Consider the following 11,274-nt stretch of genomic DNA (forward strand, 5'->3'; position numbering starts at 1 on the left):
TAATTAAGATTCCTTAAAATTATAGAGATACGTATATATGCGTGTGTGTGTGTAGATCCCAACCATATCATTACTTGTAAGGATCGAGTTCTGCACTTCCTCGTTCACTTTTAGTTGAGAATTTGGGGGGTTAAATCTTCTGAACTATGGCTTTGACTTTAACCTTCGCAAGAGAAACAAACCAGCAGGTATCTATTTCTTCCTTTTTTCTTTTTTCTTTTTTTTTTGGATAAGCTTCTAATCTGTCATTTCTATTTCCCCTTCTTTTTACATGCTATTTTAGTCACTTGATTGGATTCATCAATACTTCATCCTTTGACGATAATTAAACCCGTATGTTTGTACGAAACCTGAAATAAGCTATGTTGTTCACATCTCATAAGTAGTGTAGCTTTTAACCCCCATTTTTTATTTATTTTGAAAACTAGATTCGTTGGTCGTTAGTTACAAAGGGATTTGAGGGAGAGAACTCGGGACTTGATCACTTAAACTTACCATTTACTTGTTATGAGATTTTTTTTTATAATTATATTCATTTTTAGGACTACATAGTGATTTTCCCTATATATTTTGTTGATAATACTCCAATAAAAATTATTAAAAGGAGGGTTATTTTTTTAAAATAACTACATATTTTTACATATAACCAACTTATCTAATTTTCATAATCTATACAAATTAACCTTTATATTTAAGACAACCAAGTACTTATATTTTCTCCATCTGATTCTCCCTCCCTCTGGTTTCTTAAAAGACTAATTTTTTTTTCTCCCCTCACCTCTATTTTTTGAACCAAACATAGTTTCTCCTACCTTATCCTCCCCTCCCTTCTCCTCTTTTTGAAAACTTTCCAACCAAACAGTACGCTAATGTAAGAAATGATAACAGGTTCGTGTCGTTCCTTTGTCATTAAGTTTTCCCTTATATATATTGTACAAGATATCTAATGAGGAATAGTTTGCCCAAAAAAAACATATAATAAGAGAATAAAAATTTAAAATATAGTGTGGGAGAGGGAGAAGGTGGGGAGAGATGCTTAGATTGGGGAGTCTGCCACATGCACGCACCTGCTTTTGTATTTTCATTTCCTTCATTTGTGATTTGAAGAAACTAGGAGCAAGAGATATTTTGATGTTTTTCAAAACATACTATTTAAATTTTCTATTTTTTAATTTTTTTACGCTCTATGGCCTTGTCGTCTGGTAGGTACTTTTCACAGGAAATTCTTGTGTGAAGGCAGTCATCTTAAACAGGTCTCATAAGCTGAATAGTCTGAATCACGAAATGGTTAGTCGAGTTTGCTTCTGTTAATTAGCTGTCTCTCATCTATTTTCTCTCAATACATTGTAATCTATTCTTTGGATTCTAATGTACATAGAAGCAAAATACTAAAAACAATTCACTTTACTCTTAAATATATCTAAAATTCCAAATCCAATGCACTTTATTTATTAAATTTACAGCTTCTTTCAAACTATATCTCTATTAATGTACAGGCTAGGGGAGTCAGCTGCCCCTTGTCAACTGCGCCTTAATTTTGGAGTTCTTCTCAAATATTTTTTTTTTTTGCTATTCTTTTAATTATTAAATTCTAAATAAAATGAGTGACATTTAGATATTTTATTTGAAAAAAATGGTTTAGTTTTTAATTTTTTAAAAATTTTCAAAGATTTTACACCCCCAACTCTTAATGTACGTATTAGACGAAGGGTTTTCATATGAGACAATTTTCATTATAAAATATTGAAGAGGATATGCCAAGAAAACCAACATATATTTTTTTTATATAAATTAAATAACTAAATCAACTAATTTTTTTAATTTTTTTAAAATTAGTTGTCTAGCTTATTAACGATTATTGGATGGAATATATTGTTTGAACTTTGGACTTCCTATTTATAGGTTTCTATACAAAATTTAAAAAAAAATCATGAATAGAAAATTGCGTAATAATTAGAAGCCAAAGTCCTTGATTTTGACTCTTATTTAGAACAATTTTCTAGTCAAGATTAACTCTAATTTTTTGAAATTTTCCCCCATACAAAAGATTCCCATACCTGTCCATATGAAAGTGTCAATTTGTCTACAATTAAAAGATCAGCTGGGGGAAGCAACTTGGAGAACAATAAATCATTTATTAAATGCTAAAGGACGTTGAGTCGAACATTAATCAATGATTTCTCTCTCTATTTTTGCAGATAAGTCTGACGAAGGAGAGATTGACGTTGTATGAGAATGACCCATCTATAAAACTGATAATTTTAAAGGTAAATGAGCAGTTGCAGATTTCTCGACCGTATAATATAATATCTTTCATTGTTTAAATTTAAACAAATTTTGGATGCTGATATAATAGAAGAATTAAGAAAAATAGAAGTATAAGCATAATTCTCATATAGGGTATGAGTCTCGAAGACTCAAACGTTCTTCAACCCGATAAAATATAACTCCATAACATATATAGACTTTTCTTAATTATTTCACCCAAAAAAAAAAAAGACTTTTCTTAATTGAACTATATTCCTAACATCGTACTGATATCTTATGTCTACATTAGTAGTTGCAATTATATACAGAAAGCATTTCTATTGTATTTGAACACAGGCCAATGGAAAGGCTTTCTGTGCTGGTGGTGATGTGATATCAGTAGTTACTTCTTCAATTGCGGGTAGGTACAGTGCTTATTAAAATTCAACATGTTCTTCATATTGCATGAAGGTTAATTAAAAAAGTGTTACTATTATAATATATATATTGCGTGTCTTCATGTGATTGATCTTCAAAGATATTCGTCTTTAAAATAACGTTGTTGGAAATAGGACATTGGACTTATCCAGCAAGCTTTTACAAGAAACAACTTACATTAGACCATTTGATAGCAACCTACAAAAAGCCAGTGGTGAGCTTTCTAATATGCCAGCTTAATTAATTTCTAAGTTATAATCGTATGAAAGAGAAATTTAATGGTTTAATTATTAGGGAAAACCATATTGAAGGTACCTATACTTTCTCTCAATTTTTAATTTGGTACCTATGTGTTTTTTTCCCTTTAATTAAACATTTAATTTTATCTTTTTAGCAACATTAGTTCTTATAACTTTGTTCTATTGATATTTTTAGTCTCTACATAAGGATTAATGATGTTAATAGAGGAAAAATAAAGATTTAGTTAAGAACAAAAAACACATAGGTACCAAATTGAAAATTGAAAAAAAGTATAAGTACCTCCAATATGGTTTTCCCTAATTATTAATATGAAGGTGTCTCTTATTAATGGGGTGGTTATGGGAGGAGGTGCCGGTCTATCTATGAACACTAGTTTTAGAGTTGTCACCGAAAGAAGTGTATGTATAATCTTTTCTTTTTCTCTCATACTTCTTTTGATCTTATACACTACCTCAGATTCTAATTGTACGGCCTCATTTGTAGTCTACGAACGAGATCTACAAACGAAACCTTATAATTAGGACTGAAGATAGTATATTAGACTTGTTTTAGAAGAAAGTCATGATCTTTAATATAAATCGGTTTTCATTGCATTTGTTTTTGCGGTATTTAATGAATTATTTTGAAAATGCCTTCCTACCACTGCAAGTATTTAATGATAATATTTGTGGGGACAAATATAAGATATGCATTCAATTTTAAGACAATTTTATATTCCTTCAGCTAATTTAATTACATTGATTTCAGTAAATTAGAAGTAACTTATATATAATATCAGAAAGAGTATTAAAAAAAATTAAAAGCTGAACTATCATAATTTATTTTGAACAGTACACAACTTCCATGAGCTGTTATACACATTAGTAATTAATAATTAATAACTAGATACAATAGTATGAATATTTATGTTGTGGTCATAGGACTAATATTGCATTATGTTTTAATTAATATAGGTGTTTGCTATGCCAGAAGTATCAATAGGACTTTTTCCAGACGTGGGTGCTTCATACTTTCTCTCAAGGCTTCCTGGCTATTTTGGTAATATTCTAATCTTTATGTCTGCTATTCCATAGCAACATTTAATTTTGACAATTCAATACAGAAAAATATAATTCAGCTAAAAAATCAGTCAATTCATGATATCAAATGAAACCACTGTAAATTAGACCAAAGCCGTTCAGCCAAACAGACAAAAAAAAAAAAAAAATCAGTGAACCGAACTTCAATCCGTTCCATTAGACTCTAAAAGTCGAACAAAATTGAAACTGATTGAAACTAGTCAATGCAACAAAAAATGAGAGTCTATTTACTGGTAGAACATTCTCCTCTTCTCAGTTATACCAAGCTAGAGTCTATTGTAATTGTGATAATTATTTTAATTGGGGTTTCATATATAGGAGAGTACTTAGGATTAACTGGAAGACGTTTAAATGGAGCAGAAATGGTTAAATGTGGCTTAGCAACTCATTTTGTTCCTTCCAAGGTATGCCTGTATGTGCGCATAATATAATATTGTATCTCTGCTTATTGCTGACATTACATTGGAACCAGTAAAGTTCACATCTCTTTCCTGTGTGCATCAGAGCCTAAATTTGCTGGAAAATGCCCTACAGTCTCTTTCAACATCAGATATTTCAACAATTACTGCATTAATTGATAAATTTACTGAAATCGTTTATCTTAAGGAAAACAGCCCCTTGAAGAGGTAATTCTGTTGTTATTTTGTTTCTTACTATACATGAGCTTTTCTTATGGTATGAGACGCAACTAAATGATAGGACCAGTGCTTTTCTTATAGCATAAGACACAATGATTACAGTAAAAATTCTTCTGACGAATTAACCAGGCTGGAAACGATCAACAAATGCTTCTCGAAAGGAACCGTGGAGGAAATTATTCTATCCTTGGTATGCATAGTTGAATTTGATGTTCATTTTTCATTCTTAGGGGGAAAAAGTCAAAGTCGAGATTTCTTAGACAAGAATATCTTGCTTGAATGTCATGATTTTCGCAGGAAAAGGAAATAGAAGTTGATGGAGCAGAAAAGTGGATGACAGAGGCATTAAATTACATGCGTGAATCTTGTCCTACAAGCCTGAAGATATGGCTTAGATCAGTAAGTATATATGCGAAGATGCGTATATCATTACAAATTACATTCCAAATTTACAAATTAATTAAGTTGAATCAACGTGATTAGGTGAGAGAAGGCAGAGTACAAAGTATTGAAGAATGCCTTAAACGAGACTACAACATTAGCTGCCATTTCTTGCGAAGAACTGTCAACAATGATTTCTATGAGGTCAGAACTATTTGACAAGAGATGTCATTGACTTTGGTGTTGTTTAATTGTTGAACTGTCCTCTTCACTTCTCATAATTGAAAGCATCAATCTATCATAATTATATTCTATTGTGGCATGCTTGATTTAATTTGAACACCTCTAAAAAGCCTGGATTTTCTTGCAGGGTTCAAGAGCAAAGCTGTTTGATAAGGACAACAAGGCTATGGTAAGACAGAGGGAAAGATAGAGGCTTTCAATATTTGATTCTGATTATAATATTGCATAACAATTGTGGTTGATTTTGTTTTGTGGGTTGGTGTTTGGATTAGTGGGACCCTCCAAAGCTGGAGCTGGTTACTGAAGAAATGGTAAATCAATACTTCAGGGAGGTTGAGGATGAGAATTGGGAGCGTCTGCAACTTCCTCTTAGATCAAACTTCCCAAGCAAGCTGTAGACTGAAGCCACGTGGAACAGTAATGGACGGGCCTTTTAGAAGGATATCTATAATATTTGGATAGGGTTAATGTCTTGGGTATTGTGCTTATTATTTTAGTCTTGTTTTAGTTAATAATGGTGCACAATATAGCAAAAGAATGATAGCGGTCATGTTACCTTTTATGTAGAGAAAGTAGAGGAAATTAAACTGATTTTTATTATTACACCAGGAGGAGGAGGAGGAGGTGGTTCTGAACTTTGAACTTCGACCTTCACCTTATTATTCTATCTGAGCTAGCTTGAAGTGACTAGGACGGATTATTTTAATAGACTAAACGAAATCCGATCCATAGCTAAAATTTATTACGACACAGTTACACAGACAAATAACTAACAACCGATGGTCCCAAATAACATTACTTTGGTCTTGAAAACACACCAAAAATTGGATTGATACTAGTAAAGCCGCCATCTATGGCCAGGTTATGCCCACTTATGTACTTGGATTCATCACTAGCCAAATATAGCGCAGCTCCAGCCACATCTTCTTCTTGCAGATAAATCCCTTCAAGATTGGAATAAACACTAGAGCATCCATCATCATCTAATTTGAAGAAATCTTTTGCAGCAACATTGGCAACGAAATAAGGAGACACACAGTTCACTCGGATTCCATATTGGCCAAGTTCAGCAGCCACATTCTTGGTGAGACCCACCAAGCCATGCTTAGAACTGGTATAAGCATGAGTTGCAACCCCTCCTACACTTGAACAAACACTTCCCACATTTATAATGCTTCCTTTTCTTTCAGGAATCATTACTTTGGCAGCATGCTTGGTTCCCAAGAAAGGACCCGTTAGATTCACACTAAGAACCTTTTCAAATTCGCTCACTTCATTGTCAGCAATGCTTGGCTTAGCTTCATTTATTGAGGCAGCATTGTTGACCATTATGTCAAGCTTTTGATGCTTAGAAATCGCAGTTTTGACCGCAGTTTCAACGTCAGATTCTTTTGCAACATCGCAGTGCACATAGGAAGCAGATTCCACACCGATATCGTTGCATAATGCTTGCCCTAGTTTGTCTCGAATGTCTGCGACTATGACCTTTGCCCCATGCCTAGTGAAGAGCCTTGCCATGCATGCTCCTATTCCCCTAGCCCCACCTGTGATCAATGCTACCTTTCCTCGTAATCTGCAGACATAGCATGAGGTCGGTGGACAATTTTCACGGACCGATTTTTACCTTACCTTGTGTTTGCAAAAATTAGATTAAATAAAAGTCATTTTTCCTACCACTAATCTAAATATACACGTAATCTTAAATTAGAGAATCCAAATCTTTTACATTCATACTGTGAAGACATACAGAATATTTGAATAAAAATAAAAGGAAAGTTAATTTGATGATTGATTACATGAATACATAGATAACAATAGATCCAATTTCAGTGCGCAAGAAAGAGGGGTTGGCTTCCTTGCTCTCTTGCCGCTCCCCATTCGCGCCTTGATTCCCTTTTGAGACACACACATACACATTTTGAATGAACAAAGACAAACTTATCCTATCAATATCATAAGATCCCCACAGAATCAATATGATATTTGTTTGTAAAAAGGTTCAAAAATATAAACTGGAAGAATTTCACTAAGATAATTAAATACGCCACAGGCTTAAGGACCAAACTCTGTGTGTGTAAAATTATAATACTACTTCTGATCCAAAGTATAATAGTTAGTTTATAGTCCAAAGGTAGCAAATATATTTCATCACGAGTAATAATAAGAAAGGTGTGGTACATGTTATAAATTTTACCAATCATAGTTTAAATTTAACACCATTTCACGTTAGAATGATTTGAGAAAAAAAAAATTCAGCTCCATCAATCAAATTTCATACAAAAGTGGAGAAATGCGTCATAAAAGGCAGAGTGAGAAAAAGAAAAGTTTAGTAAATATGATCCCTCCACTAATCATCTTTTCCCTACCTAAGGTACAATATGCTTTTCTTTACGCCTACATGTTCTCTTCCCAATGTCTTGCCCATCGCCATTCATCAACCATCAACCATCCACCACCCAATACTCTCTCTCTCTCTCTCTCTCTCTCTCTCTCATTTCTGCAAGTCCAAATATCGACAACCCAAGTCACTATTCTAATTTTTATATTTTATTTTCCATATTCGGCGTCTTCCTAAGATTCGGCCGATCAGAGAAAGGCTCTCCTCTTTAATGAATCATCGGCTTTGGTCCAGGCATTCGTATCTGGCCACAAGAAATGGGAACCAGAAAGTATCAAGCTATTACAGATTTCCCTTCTTTGCATGGAGATTTTTATTTTCCGCTTCTTTTGTTCTCTTCTCTTCTTCCTCCTCCTCCTCAAAAGTCAAAATCCGCTTCAGTTTCCGGCTCAAAACAGCTCAACTCAATCCAACTCCAACTCATAAAACGGGTTAACCAATCAGTCCGAGTCGGAAAAGAAAATAGATGAACCACCCAAACAGTTAAAATACTATGAACAACAATTGTTCTAGTTAATGCTATATGGTATGATAAATCAGAAAAGAAAATAGATGAACAAAAAAGACAGAGGAGCCATATGATTATATATATTTCAGTGCGTGTTTATACCTTGTTGCCTCCAAAGCGAGCTGCGGAAGACTTGCCATATCTGCAAGAAATTACAGATGCAGTATTGATAGCTCCAAAGGGACTCTGAAAACCTTAGAAGACGAAACTATATACATATATACACACACATATGAAAACCTCCCTGACTTACGTTAAGGATGAGAATGATGCACAGATGCCATTATTACTGGAAACACTGTACCCATTGTCAGGGAAGCGCAATGGGCTTAATGCAAGCGTCCTTGAAAGTGATGTCATCAAACAGGTCTCATTTTCAATGCTAAATTTTTATGAAATAAGAGACAAGGATTTTGAAGTTGATAAAAAAATACTGCTTAAATTTAAAAATCTCAAATTAAAAATTATTATAAAATATATTATCATTTGTTTTCCAAGTATAATCAATTATTATTAAAATATGGCAAACTAATTTAAAATTTTAAAATTAAAAAGTTATTTTTAGGATTTTTTTAAAAAAATAAAGTTGATAAGACCGTAAGAGGACAACGGAAGAGATGGAAAATCAGTTCTGAAGGTGATGTGACTATACATATAATTTACGATCCGATTTGCTAATATTGTGTATTTATCACTTAAAATAATTGATGTGTGTGCGTGGGAGTCAAAACTTGTTTTCCTCCGCGTTGTTTTCTTGTTTTTTCATTTTCTCTATATCCAAAAAAGTGATATCAAACAGGTCTTTTTTTTTAAGCACTGGAACAGGTCAGGTTTAGAATGCTGAAAAAAAAAAAAGGGATACGAAGCACCAAGGAGGCAAGGACTTTGAAATAAAGCAGTTAAAATGACAGCTGGGGGGGGGAGTGAGACCCAAAGGTGATGGGGAGTGGGGAGGGGGGACTATACATATGATTTACAGGTAAGCATCCATGAGATGGCACTGAGACTTTAAATTTTGAAAGGATTAGAATGAAAATTTTTTTAAAAAAAATAATTCTTGGAAGGGTTAGAATGAAATTTTTTTAAAATAAAGTTCATAAGACCGTAAGAGGACAACGGAAGAGACGGACAATCGTTCTGAAGGTCATGTGACAACGCGTTTGTTTGGTTAAGCGGTAATAACTCGTTTAAACTCAAATAAATGATTATAGAGTCTATTTATCTTGTTTAGGGAAATTTTTTTGAATTCCCGGTTAATAATGATTTCAGTCCCAATCGCACGTTTGAGGATAAGCTATTGGGAGTAGCTTTGCGATTGGAAAATCACGATAGAGGTTTCAACATTTAGGATTTCTCCTATTTACCCTTATTAATAAGTATTGTCAAATTAAAATTATATTTAAATAATAATCATTAATTATAAGAATTATATTAAATTATATTTCTCTTATCTACCCTTATTGTACTTATATGTTTATTAGTGATTTTGATAAATAAATCCAAACATAATCCTATTCTCAATACCACTAATAAAAAAAAGTATCCGAACAAAAATCACAATTAGCCAACATTACTTTTAACCAGTGTCACTTGTAAAAATTACAATCACGTAAAATCACAGTTGTTTATCATTAATCTAATGGGCACTATGCATATAATTTATGATCCGATTTGCTAATATTTTGTATTTATCATCTAAAATATGGTTTTTACTTAAAATAATTGATGTGTGCTCGCGTGTGAGTCAAAACTTGTTTTCCTCCTCCACGTTGTTTTCCAAAAAAGTGATATCAAACAGGTCTTCCTCCACGTTGTGCTCGCGTGTGAGCACTGAAGCAGGGCAGTTTAGAATGCTGAAAAAGGAAAGAGGATATGAAGCACCTAAGAGGCAAGGACTTTGAAATAAAGCAATTAAAAGGACAGATGAGGGGTGGGGGGAAGTAAGACCTAAAGGTGATGGGAGTGGGGACTGTACATGTAATTTACAGGTAAGCATCCATAAGTAGGTGCTGAGACTTCCATTTTTGGAAGGATTTTCCTCCACGTTGTTTTCAAAAAAGTGATATCAAACAGGTCTTTTTCTTGTTGAGCACTGAAGGAGGTCAAGTTTAGAATGCTGAAAAAGGAAAGAGGATATGAAGCACCTAAGAGGCAAGGATTTTGAAACAAAGCAGTTAAAAAGACAGATGAAGGCAAAAAAAAAAAAAAAGGTAAGACCTAAAGGTGATGGGGAGTGGGGACTATACATATGATTTACAGGTATGCATCCACGAGTGGGTACTGAGACTTTAAATTTTTGAAGAATTAGGATGAATTTTTTTTAAAAGAAATAATTCTTGATAACAACTGAGATTTCACTATTTATTATTATGAAATTTGTTGTTGCAAGTTATCTTCTTGTTATTGAATTTTTTTTAATAATTATGTTCTTTACTTAAAATTTTATAACAATTCTACCAAATTTTTTTAATTTTAATGCTAATATAGTATATTTATTATTATTTGAATTATGGTTTTTATTTCAAATAATATATATAGATATAATTTTAGTTATTATGGGTTCTTTCTTGTCTAAAATGTCAGAATAATCTTTGATTAAGGAGAATTTCACTGAAGGACCGCAGAACACAATTAATATCAAAGAGCCCCCAAAACTTTCTGAAACCTCACTACAAGACCAAGGGACAAAATTGAAATTAAAATTTAGAGTGAAATTACAATAATGCCCCTTCTTTTTCATTTTATTAAAAAATAAATATTAATCGGAGATATTATTCCGACCACCGAAGATCGGAAGTCCGGCCACCGGCGCTCAGGTGGCCGAATTTTTTTTTGTTTAAAATAAGGTGGCCAAGGGAGGGTTTGAACCCATGACCCCTTGGCACACCAAAAAGTTTACAACCACCAAACAAGCAACCCATTCAAACATAAAATGCAAATAAAAATATATATATATAACAAAACAAACGTAACTGTTTGAGTATAAATGAACAAGTGAAATTAGACGATTTACAAGTAGAATTCATCAATTTACAACAAAAATTAGGCAATCTACAAATAACATAATAGAAGTCATAATCC

The 11,274-nt window shown here is 32.9% G+C and overlaps 2 protein-coding genes across 2 annotated transcripts; one reads left to right on the forward strand and one right to left on the reverse strand.

Annotated features, from left to right (window-relative positions):
- The first annotated feature begins 3,254 nt into the window (after positions 1-3,254).
- On the forward strand, positions 3,255-5,477 carry LOC114725784 (probable 3-hydroxyisobutyryl-CoA hydrolase 2). Its single transcript, XM_028912345.1, has 8 exons — positions 3,255-3,344; positions 3,900-3,984; positions 4,344-4,429; positions 4,530-4,651; positions 4,793-4,853; positions 4,961-5,062; positions 5,147-5,248; positions 5,415-5,477. The coding sequence occupies exons 1-8, from the start codon at positions 3,255-3,257 to the stop codon at positions 5,475-5,477; spliced, it is 711 nt and encodes a 236-aa protein (XP_028768178.1).
- Positions 5,478-5,984: 507 nt separating this feature from the next.
- On the reverse strand, positions 5,985-8,366 carry LOC114725775 (momilactone A synthase-like). Its single transcript, XM_028912337.1, has 2 exons — positions 8,296-8,366; positions 5,985-6,860 (listed from the first exon to the last, which is right to left on the reverse strand). The coding sequence occupies exons 1-2, from the start codon at positions 8,331-8,333 to the stop codon at positions 6,083-6,085; spliced, it is 816 nt and encodes a 271-aa protein (XP_028768170.1). The 5' UTR covers positions 8,334-8,366; the 3' UTR covers positions 5,985-6,082.
- Between the last annotated feature and the right edge of the window lie 2,908 nt (positions 8,367-11,274).

Source organism: Neltuma alba, unplaced genomic scaffold (genome assembly GCF_004799145.2).
Source record: "Neltuma alba isolate B1F8T4 unplaced genomic scaffold, ASM479914v2 tig00012277_pilon, whole genome shotgun sequence".
In the NCBI taxonomy this organism is placed as follows: domain Eukaryota; kingdom Viridiplantae; phylum Streptophyta; class Magnoliopsida; order Fabales; family Fabaceae; genus Neltuma; species Neltuma alba.